Here is a 27,420-nt window from a genome sequence, read left to right as displayed (position 1 = left end):
GTCGCCGCTATAGTTCAGTCGCTGCTTCTTCGGCCACCCAGCGTCGCACCCCGCCCGGAACTTCTCGGAGTCCTTCAACAACAAGAAGCACTCCCAGAAGGTGAACTCCTTATACTTCCCCTCCAAGGGGAACTGACTCGTGGCTATCCTCCGGGCGTCGTCCTCATTCTGCCCACTTCTGAGCTGACGGAGGGCATTGGCGTACAAATTCGCAAAACGGCCCACCGCGGCCCTGGTGCGCTCCCACCCCTTCCGGACCTCCTCATTGCTGAAGTCCTTCCCGTGCGGGCAGTGCCTCCTATAGGCATCTCTGATCTTCGACCACATGTTGACAACCCGCTGGTTGTTCGCAACCAGCGGATTGTCGCACACCACCAACCACCCCTTGGCCACCCCGGCGTACTCATCCTCCGTCCACTTCCTCCGGCCAGGGGCAGCGGGCTGCGATGACTCGCTGACCGCCTTGCCCTTCCCCTTCCCCCTCGTCTTCTTCTTCGGCGCGGCCCGCCTCGCTGGAACGGGAGTATCATCTTCCCCGAGATCGATCCCCATATCATGCAATGACAGAAGGTCATCGCCAGTGAACTGCGTCTCCACTGGGGTCGACGTGTGAGACGAAGCCGTCAAAAAATCAAGCGACGGCCGATATACCGTGTCCCCTCCCGGTGACCCCTGAACCCCCCCTGCATCCCGGGATGCATACCGTGCTGCATCCCCCCCGGCATCCCGCCCTGCCACATCATCCCCATCATCTGCTGCAGCATCATCTGCTGCTGCATCTGGGGCATACCCCCCCACCCGGGCGCTGACTGCCCGCCGCTCCCCTGCCCGCCGCCCGGCATCCCCCACGGCATACCCCCCTGGTTCCCCCCATCGCCCCCCCCCCCCCCGGCGCACCGGCCATCATCCCCATCATCTGATTCCAAGGGATGTTAAACCCCGGGCCCATCTGCCCCCATCCAGATCCCACAGGTACCGTGGGAGTCTGAGATCCACTCGTCGTTGGACTGGACTCGTTGTTGTGATCCATCGCTCGATGATGCTCTTGTACAGAAAGTTAGAGAGAGAGAGAAAACTCGTTAAAACAAGTGGTACAAATGAAAATGAAACGAAAATCGCGTTTATATAGGTTTTTTTTAAAAAAAAAAAATCAAAAATCGGCGCTGGCCGATCGGGCCGCCACAATGGCGGCTAGCCGATCGGCCAGCGCTTCGGCCAGCGACGAGTGATCGGCCAGCCCACGCCGAAGCGCTAGCCGATTTCGCGGTCGCCGACTGCAATGGTTCGGCTAGCCGATCGGCTAGCGCGACGAATCGGCTAGCCGGCCGCTAGCCGACCATTGCGGATGCTCTAACCAAGATTAAACAAAATATAGGAGTACAATACAGAGGATTCAAACTTGGCATCTAAAGGTTGAGAGTCAGGATTCCCAACCAATTGGTAGTTTAAATAGTATTAGTGGATAGTGACACTCATATTATTACTATTAGTGTTCAATGGTGGATCATAGTAGCATAAGTTGTAAATAAATTTGTTATATATGGTTAATAAGTTCAGAAGAACTTTCCATAAATATAAATAAGATATTTTTATGGGGCGTACTAAAATAAAAGTATCCTTATTTTTATGGGACGGGAGAAGTATATGATTTTTTGTTTTCATTAATTATTTTATTTTCTTATGACGGTCATGCTCAGCCGAAGATGAGTCGTTTGGCACTTTCCCTTATCCGCTTTACCTTTGTAGTTGGTTCATGGCAACAACATTAAAACTTGATATATTTTTATCAGTATTATAATTAACTATAAGTGCACTTCGTCCCATTAAATATGAAATATTTGGTTTCGGACATGAGATTTTTTGTAGTGATGTTTTTTGAGTTATTGAAAAATGAGTAAAGTAAGAGAGGAGAAAAAATAGAGATGATGTTGTTTTAATTTTAATAAATATTTCATTTTTAATGAGACATATTAAAAGGAAAAATGTGTAAAGATGATGTTTTCATTTTAATAAACGTTTCTTTTTTAACGAGACATATTAAAAGAGAAAATGTTTCATTTTTCATAAGGCAGAGAGTATAATAAAACAATAGTGAGCAAGAATTGTGATCTAAATCTACGTATTGCAACATCAAACAATTTGCACTAAAGTCCAGATAGAGGAAGAATTCCAAGACTTTGATTTCATTTACTACTTTTCATCCAACTCTAAGTTTTACTTACACGACCATTAAATTAGACTGGACTCCATCTCAAGACTCAAAAGTCTTTAGACAGTGATTCACTCAATATTAGAACTACGTACTATCAATAGTTAATCCCTATATGTAACTCTCTAACAATTTATGACCTACCTCACGCTTAGTCTCAAACATCGTGATTCTATTGTCTTTATGTGTTAATTATTTTTATCACATATTATTACTCATTTCTCGAATCTCCCAAAAACACAACAATCAACCAATGTAAATTTGTAGACCAGCTAGCGAAAGCATTGAGCTCGAACATAATTAAAGTAAATTGAGTTTTGAATATAAAATATACTCCCTCCGTCCACAAACAATAGATTTATTGTTGCTCGGCACGGGTTTTAATATAAAATTGGTAAAGTAAGAGAGATGACGAGAAAAAGTAGGTAAAGTAAGAAAGATGGAGAGAAAAAGTAGGTAAAGTAAGAGAGATGGAGAGAAAAAGTGAGTAAAGTATGAGAGAGTGAAGAAAAAGTGGAAAAAGTATGAGAGATAAACTTTCCATTTTTAGAAAGTGATCTATTTTTTATGGACGTCCCAAAATGGCAAAATTGATCTATTTTTTTTGGACGGATGGAGTATATATTATATATCCAATCATTAATTTAGTCTATCCAGAGATAAACTAACATAATTTTAAAAAATGTGATCAACCTAAATAAAACCCATTAAGTAAAATCGTTGTTTGATTGGATCCTTTGCTTGAAGACTCCTTCCTCAGTCCTCACCATATCTGATATCTCCCAATGAAGGACTAGCTAGATGAGAAAATAGATCTTAATTGATAATAACAAATAACTACGTTACCAAAATGATGAATGTATGATGCCCAAAACTCAAGTTTTTATAATTCGCGTAACCAAAAATTGCCCTACATAATCCATTCTAAATCAAGACACTAAAGTATTTGGTTAAGTTGACTTATATAGTTATGTTATCTGAATCTTACCGTTAAAATATAATAAATCAATCAAAATTGTATGAAAAATCAAGGGTCAAAATTTTTCAGAAAGTTGGACAACGGTCGCAATGTGAATTATAAACAACCCAAATACAAAGAGATTAAAATAAGAAAAAAATACAATAATAATGGAGCAGCACATGCATGTGGTCATGTGAATTCGACGGCGCATTATCAATAAAAATGCAATATTGATTTTATAAATATCGGACATAAAGTTTGCCCCGTTTAAATAATGTCGACTTCTTTTAGGGGAAAATTATGTTGAAACAAATAGAAAATCCATTTTCCTGGCTTTAAGCCTTTATTTTTATGGTGAATCATATTAATGGTACTTCATCTTTCACTTTCGCACATAAATGGTACTTAATCTCTACTTTATATCATTTTTAAAACTTATAAATCACATTTTTGGTACTTAATGCAATTTTCATTCCAAAATACCCTCTAAACAAGTTCATTTTTCCATTTGTGTCATAAAAGATATTTTGGGCATGGACAAAATTAGTACCAAAAGTGATATTATTTCTCCTCACTCTTTATACTATTATTATTAATCAATATTAATATTATTATTTTGATATTATAAATTAATAATTATTTATTTCTAATATCATTTAAATATACTTAATCATAATTATAGTTATAATTATATTTAATTATTATAATAATATTAATGTTATTATAGTAAAAACGCGTAGTAATTAATAAATAATTATTATTTTATATTAAATTAATAACTAATCAATATAGACTTACTCAAATTTAAAATTGTGAATTGTATTCATAAGGATAAAGAGTTGAATATTTTAGTTAGGTGTTTCAACCCTAAAATGAGTATAAATAATTTAATTAAAAATATTCAATTGATTTAATTATTTTAAATAATTAACTTAATTAGGTGTTTTGTTATTGATTTATATTATGAATACAATTAGATGTATGTATAAAACACTTAAAGGAAAGAAGAAAAAGAAGAGAAAAGAAAAAAGAGGAAACATAAACTAAGGAGAAAAAAGAAAGAAGAAACGAAGAGAAAATACTAAAAAGAAAGAAGAATAAACTAAAGAAGAAAAAAAGAAATAAGAAAGGAAGAAAACAAAATCACATATTTAGTTCTATTTAATTGAAATTTTCAAAAATATCCCCCATTACAAAAAAAATCACATGTTTAGTACCTAGGATTATTTTTGTCATGGGGTACCAAAAACGATATAAAATAAAAATCAGATACCATTTATGTGCGAAAGAAAATTCATGTCCATTTACGTAGTTCACTCTTATTTTTAAAGGAAATTTTAAATTATTACTAGCATTGAATGTATTTAATCTATGTTAATAATATTTTAATATTAATTATTACTAAAAAATCTCATAAATAATTTCGCGATCGTCAATCATTTGTCACATATTAAAATAATATATAGATAATTAATGGTTAAAAAAGTGAAATCTGGATAGAAAAAAGTTCATGACATGTAGAATGACCAAGAATGATAATTTTCGTTTGGAGTGAACTATATAAATGGTATCTGATCTTTTACTTTCGCACATAAATGGTATCTGATCTTTATTCTATATCGTTTTTGGTATCTATAAATTACATTTTTGGTACCTGATGCAACTTTTATCCCAAAATGCCCTCTAAACAAGTACATATTTCCATTTTTGTCATTGAGGTTATTTTAGGCATACAAAACTAAGTACCAAAAGTGATATTATAATTTCTTCTCTCATTCTTCTCACTCTATATACTATTATTATTAATTAGTATTAATATTATTTTTTTGATGTTATAAATAAATAATTAATTTATCTTTTATTATCATTCAAATATACTTAATAATAATGTAATTATTTAAATTATGAATTACACAATATTATATAATAATAATAATAATAAATTATTATAATTATTATTTTATTATTATTATTATTATTATTATTTTATATTAAATTAATAACTAATCAATCTAGTCTTAATAAAAATTTAAAATTGTGAATTGTATTCATAATGATATTAAGAGTTGAATATATAGTTAGGTGTTTCAACCCTAAAATGAGTATAAAATAATTCAATACAAAATATGTAATTGATTTAAATATTTTAAATAATTGATTTAATTAGTTGTTTTGTTCTTGATTTATATTATAAATGCAATTAGATGTATGTATAAAACACTAAAAAGAAAGAAAAAAATGAAAAAAAGGAGAAACCAAAAAAGAAAAAAAGAAATAAGAAATGAAGAAAAAAATAATCACATGTTTGGTATACAATTTAATGGAAATTTCCAAAAATATCCTCCAAAAACGATATAAATAAAGATCAGGTACCATTTGTTTGCAAAAGTGAAAGATTAAGTACTCCCTCCGTCTGCGAATAAGAGTCTCGTTTTTCCATTTTAGTCCGTCCGCGAATAAGAGTCTCGGTTCACTTTTACCATAAATGGTAATAGGGTCCCACCTTCCACTAATTCATTTCACTCACATTTCATTTAAAACTAATATATACAAGTGGGACCCCTATTCCACTCACTTTTTTCCACCCACTTTTCTTAACATTTCTTAAAACCCGTGTCATTCATGAATGGGACTCCTAATGGTGGATGGAGGGAGTACCATTTATGTAGTTTAGAGCATCTCCAATGGTCGGCTAGCGACCGGCTAGCCGAACCATTGGAGGCGGCAAGCGGCTAACCGGCGAGCCACTCGGCGTGGGCTGGCCGATTGGTGGGCGCTGGCTGATGCGCTAGCCGATCGGCTAGCCGCCATTGTGGTGGCCCGATCGGCCAGCGCCGATTTTTGTTTTTTTTTTTTTTTTTTTTACAAACCTATATAAACGCGATTTTCGTTTCATTTTCATTTGCACCACTTGTTTTAACAAGTTTTCTCTCTCTCTAACTTTCTGTACAAGAGCATCATCGCGCGATGAGTAACGCGGGTGGTAGCGGTGGTGGTAGTGGTGGTAGTGGTGGGGATGCTGAGGAGTACGAACGGAGGATGAATGAGGCTATGAATGCCTACATGAACCGCGAGATGGAGCGGTACATGCGTAAGGTGGAACAGCAGGCGATATCTCGCCCTCCACGAGTTGTCCACCACCGAGCAGTGATTGATCGGGATCACGTAGCTGCACATCAGCGGCTGTACGACGACTACTTTTCAGAGAACCCGCGGTTTCCCGCCAACATGTTCCGGCGGCGTTTTAGAATGCGCAGGGAGTAGTTTATGCGCATCGTTGGGGCATTAGAGCGTCAATATCTGTGTTTCCGCTTCAGGCACGATGCGGCTGGCAGACCCGGCCAAACCCCTATTCAAAAGTGCACGGCGGCAATCAGGCAGTTGGCCTACGGAGGCGCGGCAGACATGTGGGATGAGTACCTCCACATCGGTGAGTCGACAGCCCTGAAATGTCTGAAGGATTTCTGTGGGGGCGTGATAAGCGTTTTCGGTGAGCAGTACCTTCGAAGCCCTACTCCCGAAGATTGTCAGAATTTGATGCAGATGCACGGGGAGAAGCATGGGTTCCCCGGGATGTTAGGCAGCATAGATTGTATGCATTGGGAGTGGAAGAACTGTCCGACTGGCTGGAAGGGGGCCTACACGACCGGCTACAAGTCAAAGAATCCCACGATAATCCTCGAGGCCGTAGCTGATTACCGGCTGTGGATCTGGCATGCGTATTTTGGGGTAGCCGGGTCGAACAACGACCTCAACGTCCTGAACTCGTCTCCCCTCTTCAACGAGAAGTGCCAGGGCGTCGGTCCAGCCGTCTCATTTGTGGCCAACGGCAACCGACATGATATGGGCTACTACTTGGCGGATGGGATATACCCTCGGTGGCCGGTCTTTGTGAAGACGATCAGACAAACAAGTGATGAAAAGAAGGCCTACTTTGCGGAACGACAGGAGTCGGCGCGCAAGGACGTGGAGCGCGCATTTGGTGTGCTCCAGTCTCGATGGGCGGCAATTAAGGGTCCAACGCGTTTGTGGGATGTCGGATGCGTTTCCCAGATAATGTACGCCTGCATTATCCTGCACAACATGATCGTCGAAGACGAAGGCGTACAACTGACTAGTTGGGTCAATGACGATGAAGCCGGTCCAAGCCACGGAACGGCCACCCCTAGTGTACGACAGGGGGTACCTCTCAATGAAGCTGGCCGCCTCAAGGAATTTGCCAACATGCGCCAAGTGGATGCTCATATTCAACTCCAAAAGGATATAATTGAAGAGTTGTGGGCATGGAGGATTGCACGGCGATAGTTTTTTTTCTTTATTATGTACCTTTTTTAATGTAATTTTTTTTATCTATGTACCTTTTTTAAATGCAATTAATGAATTTTCCCGTATATGTCTCGTAAATTTAATTCCGTAATTTAATCGTAATTTTAATTCCGTAAATGTAGTATATTTTGAATTATTTTTATTGCGGCTGGCCTATGGCTGACCTAAATCTGATGTGGCAGGTGGATTTTTCCTAACTATCTTATCTTACATACTTATTTAAATTATGATATTTTTCCTAAAATAACATAATTTAAATAACAAAACATTAGTAATTCAAATGCAGGAAATAACATAATTTAAACTCCTAAAATTCCTTCATTCAAAATAAAAATTTACACCAATCCAAGTTTGCACGCAAGTAACTTGACTGCAGCTTCATGCTGTTGCCTTTTGGTATCGCTCATCCTCGACGTGTCTTTTTCAAGTGCTTTTAAATACGACTTGATCATAATTGCTTCTCCGACCAAACCCATTTTTTCGGACAAGACGAGAAACTTCTCCTCAATCACGGCCCCACTGCTCGCCTTTTCCTTCGTCTTCCTCTTAGCCGCCCTGTGACTCATGGGACGACTCCCACACGGTGCCAATTCTACGTGCAAACTCTCCCCTGTCCTCCTCGAATCCAAATCGATGGGATCAGCACAAGTCTTACCGCTTGTTGAGTATTTGCCAGAGGTAGAGAGCTTCTTTCTTTTTGGATCAGATGAAGCATCTCCGAATAACTTGAGGTCTCTCTGAACAATTTTCCACACGTCCTCGTACTTGAAATGCTTTTTCGTATCTTTATAAAAAGCCCTTAAAGCCCTCTTTCGAACATCATCCCAGCTTGTGCCACTCGGCCGTGCCTTCTGCAGATTGGTGACGTGGTCCGTGAACTTAGAGAGGTCTTTCTGCACCCGGCCCCAGTGACGGCAGAGACCTTTGCCATCTCGCTCGAGTGCCCATTCTGGTTTCATAGCGTTGTACTTTTCCGCGATCTTCCCCCAAGAAACCCCCCTCCTTGACATGCTTCCAACCGACGGGTCTCCAGAGATGTTGGCGTGGATGCGTGCCAATAACTCCGTCTCCACCAGCGAATAGTTCTTCTTGCCTTCACACGGAGAGTCAGAAACACCCCCGCCTTCAGGCGAAGGGGGTGGATCTTCCTCCACTCGAACATGGTAGAATTCTTTTATCGTGTCATCCCTGAGCTTCGAAAGTCTTTCCAAAGCCGGACCTATAGCTTCGAGCTGTTCTTTGATCGTTCCCGAAGTGATCTCAGGCTGTGAAAGAACAACTTAGTAAGAAACAGTTAAAAGCACACCCAAACTCATTTACTATAACATGATGATCAAAAGAACTGCTTACGATCCCAACGCAGGTCTCCTCTCCAAGGAGCGATAGGAGATTGGTGAGTTTTTCCTTAGCATCTACCAAATTGTGAAGAAGGTGAGCCCTAGATTTCACAGCCTGGTCAAATTCTCTCTTGTATACATCCAAGCAATCTCGGTCCAATCGAATGCGTACTTTGTCCCGTTCCTCGTTGGTCTCACCTACTTCATCCCAGATTTTCTGCATTGAAGCAAGGATTAGTTCTGTTCTGTTCTGTTCGTCAAAGAGCAGGACAAGACAGGGGAAACTAAACCTGCAAGCTCTCCAATAAGGATGCACATGTAACTTCTTCACCAACAACAGTCTCTACGTCTGCCATTTTTTGGGACTTAATCTGAGCCAAAATCTACAGCAATTAAAGACAATGAATGTAATCTAAATCCAGGAGATTGTCAGAACAATTACCACCTTTTCCACAACTCCATAAAGCAGTACACAGGAGACGCGAGACGACATAAAAGCAGACGACGTACGAAATGTAACAAGGAAGAAGTAAGAGTTAGAAAGTTAGCTCAATTGAATAGGTATAAGTATTCTTCTATTTATAGCATTGTAAAATCATCTTCACATCTAAGTAATGAAATAGTAATGAATGCTCTATCTTGTTCTACATCCTTTAAGTTCTCTTCTCTCTTAAACAGCAAGTTTAGCTGTGAACCTCTCAATTCCAAGGTTTTTGATCAAATCACTATAGAATTAGTGTTTCAACAAGCATAGATAATTGCAGGAATAAAACACAGTTTACATGAACTTCCAAAGCTAGAAAAGGGAAGATAATAAATAAATAGGGGGAAAGGGAGAAAGATGCACATACACACTAAAACCCTAACTCAAGCAACACACAAATGTACAACTCCAGACGGCATCACATTACATGAAATTCCGAAGCCAGAAAAAAAAGAGAAAATTTTCAAACAATACTCTCGTTGAATTGCAGAAACAAGTTACGATTATGTCGAGAAGAAGAAGAAGAATGGTTACCGGATGGCGGTGTGCAGATCAAAAGAATCGTACTCACTACACTACTTGTCTGGACTGAAGTGTGCGCATAGAAAATGTTTTAAAATGTGTGTGGGTCCCTGGCATAGCAACCATACGGCGTCGTTTTGTCACAAATGTTTGAAATTATTTATTTCTTGGTCCTAAGAAAATATTTAGTGGTCCATCCATGCCAGAGTGGATTAATACGTGGTGTGTCCAACCACTAAATATTTGACAAATGGAGAACCACGTCCAACTAAACTTGAATTTTAATGCAGTTATTTTTAGAAGATATTCATTAGACTAATTATATGGAAAATTGCATGATAATTAAATAGATATTACCATTATATTTTTTGCCTCTTAAATAATGGAGTAATATATGTCCATACTTAAATTAAATATAGGCATAATACAATGTATATTTTCATGTTAAGTTACTAAGTATGTATATAATCGTTTACATGCTTGTGAAAAAGAAGATAGAAAAATGCAATAATGGCTATACTTTTTTATTTTTTTAGAATTTTCAATTATATAATTTATATACATAGGTACATAAGAAAGAAAAAATTATAGCCATAAAATATTAGTTGCCTCCAGTATATAATATATTGCATACTTAAATTACTAATAATAATTTCCCATAAAAGATGTCACACTTATGGGACGGCACGAGATTTTAGGAGGTTTTGTTTTGTGTGTTAAATGGAAAGAGAATATATAATTTTTATATTCATGTGAGAAAGAACTTTTTCCAAAAAGAGAAATATGACATCTTTTGTGGGACAAACTAAAAAGGAAAGTGTGATATCTTTTGTATGGTTATAATAATTATAACTATACACTTTGTTAGTATTGTTTAAAATTTTATGGTGATGATTTCATAATTGAAAACTCTACACAAATAATTATATAAAAAATAATTGATACTATTATTTTTAAATTTTACGGGGATAAGTACATATATAATTAAAAAAATCAGCACAAATAAAAAAGCATGACAATAATTTTATTTTTCCATCTTTTTTATTTTTGACGCATATAAACAATTATACATGTAGTCAGTAGGGTTTAGGGTTTAGGGTTTAGCTACGAAAATAAAATTTATTTAAAAGTATAAGGCCATCCGCAACGCTATCTCTTATCCGTCTCTTAACCGTCTCATCTCTTCACTATTCATGGGCCCCACTGTACTTTTCAGCTCATCTCTTAACTAAGAGACAACACCTGCAACCCTCCATCTCTTAACCATCTCTTATCCATCTCTTAACTATTCATTCAATTTCATTTTTTATTTTTAATTCCAACAAATTCCATTAATAAAAAACACACTTCATTATAAATAAAATAAAATTACAATTTAAAATACATAAAAAAATAAAAAAGACATAATTAAAAAACTAGAAATTACAAATTGCACACTTAAACTCAAATAAAAAAAAAATGGAGGCAAAGAAGCAGAAGAAGAAGTTCTCTAGTGACGATCATCTAATGGTTGCCAAATTTTGCCCAAATGTGCTCCATTAGATCCTCCTGGAGTTGGGCGTGGGCGGTAGAATCACGTGTCCTTACCCGAATAGACAACCGCTCTTGCAAAGACGGATGCACTCCCGTTCGAGACGAACTACTTGCGGTTGAGCTTCCCGGGGTTTCAGGGTCAAACCAATTTCCCGCCTCAGGTTCTTCGTCGGCGACAATCATGTTGTGCAAGAGAATGGAGAAGAGTATATATAGAATATAAAAAAAATAAAAATAAAAATAAAAATTAAAAATATTACCGTTCAACGGTAATATTACCGTTTTTTATTTTTATTTTTATTTTTATTTTTTCTGAAAAATCTGATTTTTTTTAAAAAAAAAATTGAATTATGACGTCATAAATCCGACGCCCACTCGCGGGTCGGCGAGTGGGCGTCACGCCACCAGCCCGCGCGCGCCACGTGGCGCCGGGCACGTGTCTCGCGACCTCGAGACTTGCCTCGCCGGGACGCGTCGGGCGTCGAGACATCTCATCTCGTTGAGACGAGACGGGAGCCGCAACGCTGTCTCGATGCCGTCTCGTCTCGTCGAGACGAGATCGAGTCCGCAACGAGGCAGCGTTGCGGATGCTCTAATGGGCTACCAAATAATATAAATTGCCCATGCTGGATTGGATCAAGCATCGAGCCGTTGAATTGTGTAAATGTAAACTTAAATGCCCTCCTCTTCCTAATTATACCAAAAGATGACATGACTTTTTTATGAAACATGATGAAATAATTATTAATCTCAAGAAAATCAACAAAATAATTCGACTGAAGTTCTAAGCATCATCTCGTTTAAAATTTTACAGTACATCGTTGAATTTTTTTTTAAAAAAGAGATCATAATTTCATGCAGTGCTTATAAGACCAGATATTAATGTTTACAATAATAATTGAAAAGGAAACTATTCTTTTCGAACTATGTGTCACATGAAAGACTATATTTAGTCAGAAGATTGAAGGAGCATCTCAGATATTTGAAACTATATGTTTAATCAAAACTCCAATAGCTAATTCTGTATCAAACGGATCCCTGATAAGTTAAATAATATTCTAGTCAAATTACGTAGTACTCCCTCCGTTCCTTCATAGTTGAGTCATTTTTCTATTTCGGGAAGTTCCCTTATAGTTGAGTCATTTCCATTTATAGTAACTTTTTCCTCTCTCTTACTTTGTTCATTTTTTACTTTATTGTCTCTACTTTTTTTCTCTTTCTTACTTTTTTATCTATTTATTTAACACATTCAACATTCATTTCTTAAACTCCGTGCCAAAAAGTTCCGCCTCAACTATGAGGGAATGGAGGGAGTACCTAAATTGATGAATGAAGGCAAGTTACAATATTGAAATGTAATTATTTACATGATTGAGCACCATCACAACTCATCATTTGTAGATTTTGACGAAATAACAAGGTCGTTGCATTGTGTGGACGAGATCAAGCTCTCCAACCATATCTCATCCGCGGTGACAGAGTTGGTCTCGTTGTTGCGGTGCCACGACCAGTGTGCGTGGGTGTTGTTCAACACCCTCAGCTGGCCATGTCCGAAGCTCGGCTCCCGAAACATTGAGATTGAAGGACTAGGGCTCTCAAACCTTTAACCATCAAAACAACAAATCACATTAGTACTGTATTAATTAGGCGATCACATTTGTAAAGCAAAGGCAACAAAATTGAAGGGCATTTACATCATTGCGAGTCCTTCTCTGTTTAAACAAAATTAAATTTGAAACAAATCACATATATAAATTTTAAACATTAAATCATGGAGTAGGAAGATAAAAATCTATTACAATAAAGAATTGAACACAATGAATAATTACTCATTATTTTTAAAACTTCTTTATACACTACATTAACTTTAAAATTAAAATCAATCTCATCATTATAAACTAAAACCTAAACCTCCCACTCACTCCACATACTTAGGGTCCAATTCTTCCATAATCAATCTTGCATATTCATCCGCTTGCTTCTGAATATTCGACAGCTTGTTCGCGGAGGCACTTATTGTAATAATCTGCAATTAATTATATTATGAATTATGATGATCGAGAATCGGTGTATAAACATTAATAAATCTAGACAATAATAAAAATAGTATAGTGGATTATTATTACTGCTTACCTCTTTGACTTCCTCCTCTGTGAATTTATACAATTAAAATAAAATGTGATGTACAATTAATGATTTTCCGATCGTGACACAAAATCAATTCTTTTCTTTTTCACAACTTACATGTACAATAATTAATGCTATAAAGAACAATACAATAATTAATACTCCTTCCGTCCCCCATTAAGAGTCACACTTTTCCATTTCGATCCGTTCCCAATTAAGAGTCACACTTCATTTTTACCATAAATAGTAAGTAAGTCCCACATTCCACTAACTCAATTCATTCACATTTTATTACAAAACCAATATAAAAATGGGTCTCACATTCCACTAACTTTTTCAACCAACTTTTCTTTACATTTCTTAAAAAAGTGACTCCTAATAGAGGACGGAGGGAGTACTATTCTGCACCCTGCCACTTACGATCTCTATCACTCAAGCTTACTCTTTTTTACTTCAAGTTCCCATTTTGCTTTGTTAATTCCTCTTCGTGGAGCAAAGGTGGGAAAAGAAGTTTTGATGACTAGAGTATTAGAGCACTCCCAATGGAGTTCCCTTATTTCTCCCTTATTTCTCCCTAACTCCTGCCACATCAGCGCCACATCAGCATCACATTTTATCCCCAGTTTTTAGCCAACCCCTACAATGGTTTCTCCCTTATTTCTCCCTTATTTCTCCCTAACTCAACATTTCATTTTTACATCATCACTAATTTAATTGTTTTATTTTTATATATAATAAAGCTAGCTTATTTAATTTATAAAGATAAATCAAATAAATAGTAATAAAGTTCGTTGTATTAAACACGGGTACACATTACAACGAAGAAAATTAAAAAAAAAAAAAGTACACGAATGGAAATAAAAAATCAAAAAAAAAATTCAAAGAAAAAAAAATTCAAGGGCGGTGGGCGCGGTTTCTATTTGCCCACAATTCTTCGATGATATCGTGTTGTAGTGCTTGATGGGCCTCCTTCTGGTGTATGTCCATGAACGCCTGGAACCGTTCATGTTCGTTGTGCGGTACACCCTGGCGGGCGGACTCGGTTGAGACACCGTGACTCGATGATGCAACACTTGGGTCGTTGGTGACGTCGAGGACGCCTTCGTGTTCATCTTCGATGATCATGTTATGCATGATGATGCACGCATACATGATATCGGCAATATCCCCCTGGTAGAAAAAGCGCGTCGGACCCTTTACCAGTGCAAATCGCGATTGGAGCACCCCAAATGCCCTCTCCACATCCTTGCGCGCAGACTCTTGCGCTCGGGCAAAATACCTTCTTCTATCTCCGAGTGGGCATCTGATCGTCTTCAGAAACACGGGCCATTGCGGATAGATGCCGTCAGCCAGGTAGTACCCCATGTTATGCACATTGCCATTGGCCGTGAATTCGATGGAGGGGCCTAATCCGTTGATCCGCTCGTTGAAAAGGGGCGAGGAATTGAGAACATTTAGGTCGTTGTTCGACCCGGCTATACCAAAATAAGCATGCCAAATCCAAAGCCGTTGGTCGGCAACGGCTTCAAGAATGATGGTGGGATGCGTACCTTTGTAGCCGGTAGTAAACTGGCCTCGCCACGCGGTTGGGCAGTTCTTCCACTGCCAGTGCATACAGTCGATGCTGCCGAGCATCCCCGGAAAGCCGTGGGTCCTCCAGTGCCAATCCAGTAGGAACTGGCAGTCAGCTGCGTCCGGCGAGCGAAGGTAGTGCTCCCCAAATATCTCTCGCACGCCCTGACAGAAATTCTTCAGGCACTCGTTGCCAGTCGTCTCGCCGCATTGCAGATACTCATCGAACATGTCGGCGGACCCTCCATATGCCAACTGCCGGATGGCAACAGTGCATTTCTGTAGGGGCGATAGTCCGGGCTTCCCTGCTGCGTCTCGCTGGAGCCGGAACTCGGGGTAACGCGCGGACAACGCATTAACAATGCGCAGGAAGAGGGAGCGGCGCATTCTGAACCGGCGACGAAATACATCTGCCGGATAACGTGGTTCCTCCGCGAAATAATCGGCGAACAGCCGATCGTGCGCACCAGTGTGGTTGCGAGGGATGTATCGGCGCCGCCGGCGGATTGGCCGTTGGGGGGGTGGCTGCTGCATTCGAGCGATCTCGCTTTGTATGCAGCGGGAGATATAGTTGTTGATTGGGTTGTTGGCGAAACCCGCTACATCCCATCCGGTGGGAGCGGGAGGTACCTCTTCTTCGGAAGAAGAATGTGATATTTCCTCGTCGGACTGAGCACGAGACGATGAATCAGAACTCATTTAATAAAGATGGAGAGAAAAAAGATTGAAAATTTGTGTGAATGAAGTTTGTGGGTGATGAATGGAGGAAGAGGATGAAATATTTATAGGGGTGGGATAAAATAGCCGTTCGGCCAAAAAAAAAAAAAAAAATTTTAAAAATCGCCGATTATCGCCGAGCGTCGCCCACAGTGGCCGGCGATCGCTCGGCGATAATCCGGCGATAAATCGCCACTCGGCGAAGCAACGGTAACATTATCGCCGAATTATCGCCGACTTCGCCACAATGGCCGGCGATAATTCGGCGATAATCGGCGATTTATCGCCGAGAATTCGCCACCTCCATTGGGAGTGCTCTTATACTAACAAACCGATTGGTTCTCACTTCTCACACTAAAATTGCACTATAAGAAATGCATACACCGATTATGCAGTAAGGAGAAATCCAATTACACCTATTTTAATTCTCCAAGGAGATCTGTTCAGTCACATATGTAAAAGTAGTAGATTAATAGGGCACTAAATCCAACTCATTTCAAATCTGGATTTATAAAATATAGGAATAAACAAAACAAACTAAATCCAACTCATTCCGAATCTGGATTTATAAAACTAAGAACTTAAAACTACACACACACATAGCTCTTAAAGTCAACCGATTCTCCAGCAACTTTGACTCATCCAACGTAAGAAACCTGAAATATAATGAAGTCAGTCGCATAAGGTGGCATACCATCAAAGTAAGTTCAGATCATATCTCACAAACCTTATGAATTGTTAAGTGCAATCATTAATGCCAAAGGATTACAAATATTTATAGAGAAGAATATGCAATAACTAATTGATGAGAAACGTGCAACATTATGCCACTAACTATACCACTAATCCACTAACTATGGAAACTAAATAACCAACTCTTATCCACTAATTATGAAAACGAAAATTCCCCTCAAATGACAATGACATAAGTCAATTTCAAGAATAGATTTTTGCGAGCTGCGAGTTGTGGCGGTTAGCTGTTCATCGTGATGATCTCCCAGTTCTTCGTTCTTTCGCAGAGAGGCGATAACATCGTCTTCTGAGACTGTATGCCCTTCTCTTTCTATTTGAAAATCGCAGTACATTCTCAATATATCCTTTCTCTTCGTAGCGACTCTAACAACACCTGACATACGATATGGTTATCATGCTCGATGCTCAATCGGTACATGCGGAAGATCACATTCAGGGGAAGCATTTCTACTAATTGGAGATAAGTTAGAAATGAACTTACACAATATGTTGAAGTCGTACAGATCTTTGGCTCCTTTTTCAAAAATTGTGGGCAACAGATGAATTCAATAAATAAAAGCAATAGCTTTTGTTTAACATTGCATGATTTTTATACGTAAATAAGTATTTGTCTCAACTCTAGCTCTTAGTAATTATGCCACTAACTATACCACTAATCCACTAACTATGGAAACTAAATAACCAACTCTTATCCATTAATTATGAAACTAAATAATTGACTCTAAACCAAAATACGTTGTCTTCAACATTCATGTTTATATTTAAATAATAGTAATATCTATTTTAAAAGGACAGTTCCCTAAATACCCTCAAATCTCCCCTTATCTCCCTAAATACCAACTCTTACTTTGTTCTCATTCAATTAACTCACAAAATAACACTACATAAAATCACATGCCCAAAAGCAAACATTTCATATTTAATATTAGGAGGGTGAGAGTATTGATTTTTCATCAAAATAAGACTAATTGTTTTTTGAACGAATATAATTAATTCATTCAAATTGTTCAAGTATTGATTGGGGAAGAGTCACTTCCTCCATGTAGCGCAAAAGTGAACTAGGATACGTGGTACTCCCTTCGTTCCCTCATAGTTGAGTCATTTTTCAATTTCTCTCATAGTTGAGTCATTTCCATATATAGTAGTAGTAGCTTTTTTCTCTTTCTTACTTTACTCTCTCTTACTTTATTCTATCTACTTTATTCTCTCTACATTTTTCTCTATCTTACTTTTTTATCCATTTATTTAACACACTCAACGTTGTTTTCTTAGGGCCTGTTCATTTTATTTGATATGGGTATGTGAGAATTAAATCTAATCCAGATTTGTCACTGTTGAAGGATGACATATGCAAAAGGTTTAGGATGTTCATCTTTTCAAAAATAAATTAAGATATGGACTGGGAATTTTTTTTGAATCGAAATACATGTATGTTGTCTGTTGTCTGGCCATAATAGCCCCATAATGAATAACTTAATTGCTTATTTCTTGACACATTCTTCCAATCAGATTTAAAAACCATCAAAAGGCTATGAATTGAATTAAGCCTATTACACAACCCAACAATGCGGCCTTCGGAAATTAATATTGAAACCTGAACATCATATAATGACAAGAATTAACTCCATTTCTTAACATTTCTGGGAACTTGAACATGCCCTTAAACTCTATGCCGAAATTTTTTGCCTTAACTATGAGGGAACAGATGGAGTACAATTCATCCAATCACCAACCAACTGTTAGGTTTGGTATACTGAAAAGCATATTTCGAGCAGTTTCACGCAAATAAAATCTTGCTTGTATACGTAAAACTCTGCAATCCACTTTTAACCTGATTCAGTATTATTCGAGCAGTTCCACACGAATAGAATCACTATTATTATTACATTGTGTTTACTTGTGCATTTATAAGATGTTTTATAAACATTTAAATGTATAAGAAGCAAACAAAGTCTAAGTCTTTTGCTTAGTAGGCCGGTTGTGGGCGGCGTCCACTTTAAGGTAACACGGTCAGATCTATGCAATGCTTTGCAAAAGAAAAAGAAGAATTTCACAACCTAGATAGGCTTAGACTACCTATCGTGAAAGGTTGCAATGTCAGTCCGCATATTTCTAAGCCTTACTGAAATAAGATGATATTGGTGTGGTATAGCACTGAACGGATCTAACAGCAAGACGTGTCTTTATGCTATCTACTGAAAGACTATGTCTTTATAAAATACTATTTCTTAATCTACATATGTTAGCATTGAGCATACGGTATTGATTATGCACTACTTTGACTTATCAAATGATGCGGGTTTTTCGCAACCCAATAATCCTGATATATTGGGTAGTGGTGATTAATATCAAGCGGTGCTAGGATTGCTATTATGTTGAATCGTGCGCGAGGTGAGTCTCGTTTGATAATGTCCTTTAGAGGAGCTCGAACAAGGTTTTATTATTCAGAAAACTGGTCACTTGGAGTTTTATCGCTCTATGAATAATAAATAAATGTTTCTTGCTAAGTCCACTCTTGGAATTAATAAGATATTAATTAATTAGGTCCATAGCAGACATTAATTAATTAATGGAAATTTATATCTTAAGCGCGAGAAATAAATAATATAAATAACGAAAACCTGGATTACTTGTAATTTCGGATTTGGATGGGGAGAGTTCAATATTTCTTCTGTAGTGGCTGCTCGTAATATTCCAATATAAGCTTGTATTAAATTGTGGGTTCAATTTAATTAGTAAAAAGCTAATTGGGGGAGCCCATATCCAAAACCTTTCATAGATCCCTGTCTGGGTCCAAAAGGAACTTAATATAAATAGGAGAATAAAGGGGACAGAATTATTCATTAATTTCTCTACAAAATTTCGTTCCTTTCTCTCTACAGAAGGAAGCGATTTTTTTTAATTTTCTCCTCCGCGAGGAATTTCTATCTTCTTTATTCGAATCCTAGTATTTTGATAAGATCAGCCCACCCTGATATCGAGATACAGTTCGGGAACCACAGAGAAGATCCGTGGTCTAGTATTGAAGATCATCACGTGGAGAAGGCACGAGCAATCGGCGATTCTTTGGAGAATCAAATCGGTAACCTTAAACCGTAGAAATCATGTTTAGGATTTATATTTTTCTAAGCATGAATTATTTGCGTTCTAGCATGGAATTATCTGTTTAACATGTGAATTGATTAATAGCATAATCGGTCAAATAGATCTGTATCTGATTTATTTGTTTTGTACAAGTCTTCCACTGTGCAAGGGGCATCAAACCCCAGCACCAACCTGCACCACTCTCTAAAGAAAATTTATTAACCACATTTCTTTATCAAGATCAATTTTTTTGCATGCGTTTTTAACATTTATCTTCTTTTGATAGACAACATGATGATGACGATGACGATGGAAACCAGAAATCTTGAGGAAGCCTTGATTTTCGTGCATATTGGTAGACGGATTCCAAATAAAATGATAATGTTGCCACGCAGAAATGATCAAGCGTCGGTACTGAAGATACTCTAGCGAGGAACACATCTAATCTCAAATCGGATGCTAGCCAATATAACTAGGATCCGTCAAGAAACAAATAAGAATTCGTGGTTAGATTGCAATCAAGTTGCAATGGTAGCAAAAAAAATCATTAAAAGTTGCTCGATCGTGACACCGCCGAATCTCAAAAGGGAGCTACAAGGTTAGTTCCAGTTCCGAATTCCTCTAGGAGGAAATTGCATATTGGAATATGGGTGATCTATACGGTGTTAGCTTTATGGCTCAGTTCTAACTCCATGCGACCTACATGCAGATTGCTCATATTAGAATATAAATAAATAAACTTGATTTTTGTAATGAAAATATCTAGATATTAGAAATTAGATTATCTAGATATTTGTAGGATAATTATCTAGATATGGAATTCTCTATATTGCACTCCATCCGTCCCACAAAATATGCACTATCTATTTTAGTCTATCACAAGAGAATATGCACCTTCTAATTTTGAAAGTTGTTTATCTCCAATGAGATGAGATCCATTCTCCACTAACAATATTTTAATTACTTTTTATTTCTATCTCTCTCTTACTTTACAAATTGTACATTAAAATTTGTGGCAAATTAAAAGTGCATATTCTTATGAAATTGATAGAGTAGATATTATTTAAGAAAATATCTAGATTTTTATAGAGAAAAAATTAGATATTTAGAATATAAAAGAGTGAAGTAGAGAATTCTAGAATAAATTAGGAATGACTATAAATATGAAAGATTTGTACCATTTGCCTAAATTGTGTAGTTTGAATCAAAGTGTTCTCTTAGTTTCCTCACATTTACATTTGATCTCCAGCCGGATGCTGGCACATGTGATTGGGAATCGTCACGACACGTATAAGGAGATGTGGCAAGGTTGCAACCAGGTCGCAATACTTGCAAAAAAACTCATTAAAAGTGGCTCGTGATACATTAAGCAGAGGTTGGTTCGTGACTTTGGTATATCCTAAACTAGTTGAAGCTGAAATGAGAGCAATAGAGTTAGTCCAATGTCTGACTTCCTCTAGGAGAAATCTTCAAATTGAAAGGTGGATCAACTATGTGGTGCTCTGTAAACTGTGGAGGGCAGAATCAGAAGACATTTTTCGGACAACATAGATTGTGCAACGTGTTGTCGTGTTCACAACCGAGGTCATGGGAAGGAAAAATTGTTTTGGGCTTTTTGCGGGCTGTGTTTAGTTTGTTGGGCTTTGAGAAAATTCGAAAGTATATCAAACATTGGAATTATCAAGAAAAATGAGGCTCTTTTCTGGGTTATTGGATGGTTTCAAACCAGCCCCTATGGTTTTGAAACAGTTTTCAATCGTTGTCTCGTTTCATTGCCAAACAGTTTGGTTTCTTCCCAACACACATGGAGTAACATACACCCAAAATTATTTTATTCCAAATCCAATTTAAAACATAACATTCATCCAAAATCATTTTATTCCAATTCCAATTTTCAAACAACATCCATATCTCCCACGTTAATTATTCATACCCGTACGTATAAAACGACATTATCATCAAAACATATCAAGTTATAATTTCCATACACAAATTTAAGAGTATAATACATACTCAACTGCAAATTTTACAAATGATAAGTCAACTTTAATTTAAGCAAAAGTGCAAGATACTAAATTTCTTTGAATTGAGTTAGGAATCTTGATTTTTTTTATACGAGAGAAAAGGCTCAAACTGCTTAGAGATCGATGAGCAAAGGAACCAAAGTTCAGTATCAACAAACTAGCCTAAGAAAACAAGCAACAAAAAAACCTCAAACCAGAAAAAGCAAGCTAAGCAAAGGAAATGCACCTCCGAAGCAGATGAAAGAAAACAAAAACTAAACAAACATCAACCAACTAACTAGGAGGCAGGGCGAGCTATAATGCACCTTTATGTTTATCAGAGTTGCTTCTGTGATTATGCTCCGTCCATCTTCTAGCTTTAAGTAAGTCTTCACACATTTGGCTCGATGAGAAAGGAAAGATAGATAAACTGCTGCAATATAGAATCAATATTTAACTCAACCACGTAACTCAAATGAGAAACCAATGTAGAAATAATATGTAGATTATAGTACAAAGATTCTCTTTCTCCTTGTAGTTTTGAATTTGGAAGAAAACTAATTCTACTATCATTATTCAGGATGTATTGAATAAATTCCTCTCTTGTGCAACAGCCAGCAGAGCATATAAAGAGACACGTGGTTTATTATTATTATTATTATTATTATTATTATTATTATTATTATTATATCAAATAGCCTTTAAAATAATAAATGTTGGCTGACATTAATATTATTATTATTATTATTATTATTATTATTATTATTATATCAAATAGCCTTTAAAATCATAAATGTTGGCTGACATTAATATTACTATTATTATTATTATTATTATTATTATTATTATTATTATTATTATTATTATTATTATTATTATTATTATTATTATGAAATAGCCTTTAAAATCATAATGTTGGCTGACATTAATATTCTTTTGGACTATTCCACACCCACCCCACCCATTTTCGTCATTGTGAACACATTTGTTTTTTCTTTCAAATTATGACAACATTTTTATTGAAGATGAAATACACGAAACATGTTCTCGTACGTTATAATGACTTGTGTACAAGTAAATTTGACCACGTATAATTTATAACATATGTGTACATATGAATTTCCATGTGTATATCAAAATCTCCCATCATTCTTCAAAATAATAGTACTACTCCATGAACATAGGGGATTAATGGAACAGTTATCTAAGTAGTAGTAGCACTTATAATTGTCGAACCGTATGAAACTATCATGTTAATTATTTTGATCTGATTAAAACTAAAACAAGAAGAGATTTAATTTAAATAAGAAGGCCAGCTGGAAAAACTAGGGAAACTAGAATTATTCCCAACATGTACGTATCAAGTAGGTCTAACTCATGTAATCATACTAAATTCTAAATTAATTACATACATTTAAGAATCATGGGATTATACTACTACTAGAATAAACTGAATATCTCTCCTAGTCTCTGCTCAAACTTCATACAATCAACATTACAAAATTTACAATTAAGATGATCTCATGACATCATACAATCAAAATGGTTTAACTTAATTTGTTAACACATAATTGTGGTATTCAAGCAAACATATGACCACTTGAGTTCAAAGGTTATAAAATGTGAGAATATTAATAGAAGAGATAAAGCCAAAACCAAAATTGGGACTTCAAATCTATTTATATAAAAACAAAAAAAACAGATCCAAAACTACTGCATATTGATGTCGACATAATTGCACTGAATCTATCTCAACATCCCCTGTTTCATCCCTCTCCCCGCTAAAAATGTCCACATTCTCTCTCCCGCTCTATATCTCTACATCCTCGCATCTCGGCGTCATCTCTATAAATACCTTTATTCCTCCGCTTTTCAGGGAATTCGTTTGGGACTCGCTAGAGCTACAATTATCCCTGCATTATTGAATTACAAAGTTCCAAATTTAGGGGAATTTCAGCTGCTGCTCATGTTGTTTCTCCAGGTATATTCATTCGCCGTTACAATCGAGGCAATTGGTTTGGATGTTTGCTTGATTTTTGTATCGTGGTGCAGGATTTGTTGCCGGTTGTGTGGGGAGGTGGATTTGGAGAGATAATTCGGGTTTATTCTGGTAAATTTCAGCTGCCCTTTTCCTGTTTCGGATTGAAAATATGGAAAAATTGAATTTTTAATCTATGCAGCATTGATTATGGAATGGTGTTTAAATGTTAGATTTTGATGTGAAAAAAAGTGTCAAGTTATATGCTCTGTAACTGTGAGACTGTAGTTTTAGTTGAGTGATTTGTTGTTCAAGATTAATATTATAGCTTGAATTTTTGGTTTTTTTTTTTATCTCTGCTTTGTGCATTTTATTGTGATGTTACTTTGATCTATCCTTAAAAGGATCTTGACTTAATTATTGATTTTGCTATTTTGTTACCTGCATTCTCTGTTTTTATAGGATGCCTTCACCACCAACTAGTGAATCATTCTATATACATTCTTGAGCATCTTCTTAAAATTTCGCGTTTCCTTTGTTTCACTAGTGCGAATTACAACTTGATTCCGCATCTGGTCGTGTGGTTTTATGTGGGTCGGATCTCGTAGACGAGAACTCCCTTTACTACTCCGGTTATTTTCCCTTTTGGGTTTTCACCAGATGAGGCTTGGCCTTAGGCCACCACTGGCTTTTGATTCTCTGAGATTTAGGTTTTTCGCCTTTTTGCCTCACGTTTTCGTATGCCTTATTCGTTCTGTATCAGCCTCGTTGTTTTGTTCTTGAGTTCCACTGATCTTAGTGTCTACTGTTTTCTGTTTGTGTAAGCATGATCATTGAACTTATCTCGATCTTCCATTGTCACAAATGTGATTCTTGCGTTTACTCTGAATCATTGTACTGCTTGAAAGACTAACACTGATCCCAATCGCTTTGGACCTTTTGGTGGTGAAGGATCATTCGTGCAGAACATATCCCATTCCATGTCGAACGTTGCGTGTGACGCCCAAAGTGAAGCAGACGACGGATGCCGAGACGACAAGTTCGCTCTCACCCTTAAGCTCATTGCGATTGCTGCAATCCTCGTTATGGGAGTCTGTGGTGTGGCCATTCCGTTAGTCGGGAAGAAGCGCCGGTTTTTGCGCACTGATTCCAACTTGTTTGTTGCTGCCAAAGCGTTTGCCGCTGGCGTCATCCTCGCCACGGGATTCGTCCACATGTTGCCGGACGCCACCGAGGCGTTGACCGATGCTTGCCTGCCCGAATTTCCATGGTCGAAGTTCCCCTTCTCGGGATTCATCGCGATGATGGGCGCATTGGGGACATTGCTAGCTGATTTTGTCGGGACGCAGTATTACGAGAGAAAGCAAAGGAAACAGGAAGAAGAAAGCCAAATCGTCAAGGCTGATTCATCGGAGGCCGGATCTGAATCGGGGATAGCACCGACCGAGACGAGGGGGAGTGGCCGGCTGGTTTTTGGAGAAGAGGAAGGGGGCGCCATGCACATCGTCGGTATGCACGCCCACGCGGCGCATCACAGGCACAGTCACTCGCGAGAGCAAGGGTCGTGTGACGGGCATCGGGGTGCGGATCAACATGGTCACTCGCACTCGCATTCTTTCGGCTTCGAAGATAATACTGCTCGCCACATTGTTGTTTCACAGGCATGTTCATCTCTTCCACACTATTTATCATGATAATGGATTATATTACATAATTATTCTTAAAATCTTAAGAGAAAATATCATATTACTATCATTTAACATAAGTGGCAAACCATTTTTTGTAAAACAAGGTGTTTGTGTTTGCAGGTTCTTGAACTTGGTATAGTATCACACTCGGTGATCATCGGCCTATCGCTGGGGGTTTCACACAGTCCATGTACGATTAGGCCTCTAATCGGAGCGCTATCGTTCCACCAGTTCTTCGAAGGATTCGCTCTGGGAGGATGCATCTCCCAGGCGAAGCTGAGGAGCCTCCAGTCAACCCTCATGGCGTGCTTTTTCGCAATAACCACCCCAATCGGGATAGGTATTGGGATCGGGATATCTTCGTTCTACAATGCTAGCAGCCCGAGAGCTCTAGTAATCGAGGGCGTCCTGGACTCGATCTCCGCTGGGATCCTCGTGTATATGGCTCTGGTCGATCTGATAGCAGCCGATTTCTTGAGCAAGCGAATGAGTTGCAACGCGAGGCTGCAGTTCGTATCGTATTTTCTCTTGTTCTTGGGTGCTGCCTTGATGTCTTTGCTAGCACTGTGGGCTTAGTTAGTTGATTGATTAGAAGCTTTGTGACATGAAAATAGTTGTAATTATGTTTTTAGTTGTTAGGTCACAAAAAACAATTTTGTCTCTTTGCATTTCTTGGTAGCAAGTGATTTTCACATGCAACTCATATGATTTGGTTTTGGGGTTGAATCTGTTATTTAGTTTAAATTTGGCTTAAAAATTAATCAAAGAGAAAAGATAAACGTACTTCACCAGTTTTTTTTAGTACGGAGTAGTATTAAATAAAAGTAATAATAGTAGTAGTTATTTATCATAAGCCATCAGGCTTCATTCCAATCAAATATATAGACCAGTAATTATTAGTCTAGGCTAAACAATCTCCATTTTTTTCGAAAAACAAACAACTATATATGAAAATCAATACTCCTACTTGATAGTACTACCTATACTAAAAATTCTTTAAATAGATAGACAACTCAATAAGTGAGAACGAAGTATTAATAAGAGCCTCCAGAGTAGGACGGATATCTCTACGGACAAGCACTAGGACATTCGAAAAACATCTTCTTCCATATTTCTACGACATCCCACTGCATTGCTATATTACTAGGATATCTCACTGCAAAACAGTGGACAAACACTATGACATCCCAACAAACAAATTCACAAATGCGGAATTAAAATTTCGACAAGAATACAGAGAAAATGCAACCATTTTATTTTAAAAAAAACATATATATTTAAATTAAAAAGAATACATAGTTCACCAAAAAAACCATCTCAAACCAAAAAACAATTCAAACAAAGTACATGTTATGCCTTGAATATATATAATTCCGACGATCATGTTGTGCATGATAATACATGCGTTAGCTGGTCGCTCATCCGTGGTGCAAATGAAACGAAGTTTAACGAGCCGCATATATAGAGTTTTGAAAAAAAAATCGTGAAATGCTCTCGTCCGTCCGCTCGTCCGTCGAACTCCCACAATAACGGACGAGCGGACTGACGAGAGACGGACGACCGCATTATCCAACGGACGACCTCTCGTCCATTTGGCTTGTTCATCGCGCGCTCGCCGGGCGCAATAGTGTGTATGCTCTAATTTACATTTACATCTATACATATATAAAAGGGGAGTTTTGAGGGAAATTTAAGTAAATGAGAAATGTTTTTTAGGGTAATTTAGGTAGCTGAGAATTGTTAATGCCATTAATACACGACTCTATCAATATTGTGACAATAATGTTACAAAGACTGAACCTCAAATGACTCTCCACTAATACATGACTCCATCAATAATTAAGAAATTAAGATAGTAATAGTAACGATTAAAAATTAATTAGGATAATTAAACACTATTAATGCATTTAATATCCAGAATTTATGCAAAGTTTATTATGAGATGCGTGGGTTACTTGGAATACAATGTGCCGAATTGCTATCATTTAATTTTCCTATTTAAGAAATTTTTGTCTATGATCTTTCATTGTGAAATTAAACATTAGATAAATTTCATTAGGTTTGATGATATTTACAAAAATATCATTTTTATATATTAATTTTAAATGAAATGTGAGTGGAATTAG

General features: G+C 37.4%; 2 protein-coding genes across 3 annotated transcripts; one reads left to right on the top strand and one right to left on the bottom strand.

The window, feature by feature from the left end:
* Nucleotides 1–7,690: 7,690 nt before the first annotated feature.
* Nucleotides 7,691–9,881, bottom strand: LOC125213028 (uncharacterized). Of its 2 annotated transcripts, none has more exons than XM_089067698.1 (4): nt 9,852–9,881; nt 9,124–9,216; nt 8,847–9,050; nt 7,691–8,761 (listed from the first exon to the last, which is right to left on the bottom strand). In XM_089067698.1, the coding sequence occupies exons 2-4, from the start codon at nt 9,187–9,189 to the stop codon at nt 7,832–7,834; spliced, it is 1,200 nt and encodes a 399-aa protein (XP_088923824.1). In that variant the 5' UTR covers nt 9,190–9,216; nt 9,852–9,881; the 3' UTR covers nt 7,691–7,831. The 2 variants fall into 2 exon arrangements, with proteins under 2 accessions (XP_088923824.1, XP_047969334.1); XM_048113377.2 differs by lacking the exon at nt 9,852–9,881 and adding an exon at nt 9,279–9,844 and having other exon boundaries at nt 9,124–9,204.
* A 13,456-nt stretch (nt 9,882–23,337) lies between these two features.
* On the top strand, nt 23,338–25,988 carry LOC125212037 (zinc transporter 4, chloroplastic-like). Its single transcript, XM_048112051.2, has 4 exons — nt 23,338–23,609; nt 23,681–23,738; nt 24,558–25,267; nt 25,415–25,988. Exons 1-4 carry the CDS (start codon nt 23,595–23,597, stop codon nt 25,868–25,870), a joined length of 1,239 nt encoding a protein of 412 aa, XP_047968008.1. The 5' UTR covers nt 23,338–23,594; the 3' UTR covers nt 25,871–25,988.
* Nucleotides 25,989–27,420: the final 1,432 nt, after the last annotated feature.

The sequence above is a fragment of the Salvia hispanica genome, chromosome 3 (assembly GCF_029641045.1).
Source record: "Salvia hispanica isolate PSC_SH4W2 chromosome 3, Shi_PSC_v1, whole genome shotgun sequence".
In the NCBI taxonomy this organism is placed as follows: domain Eukaryota; kingdom Viridiplantae; phylum Streptophyta; class Magnoliopsida; order Lamiales; family Lamiaceae; genus Salvia; species Salvia hispanica.
Note: the sequence above shows the minus strand (reverse complement) of the source record. Positions and strands in the feature narration are given on the sequence as shown.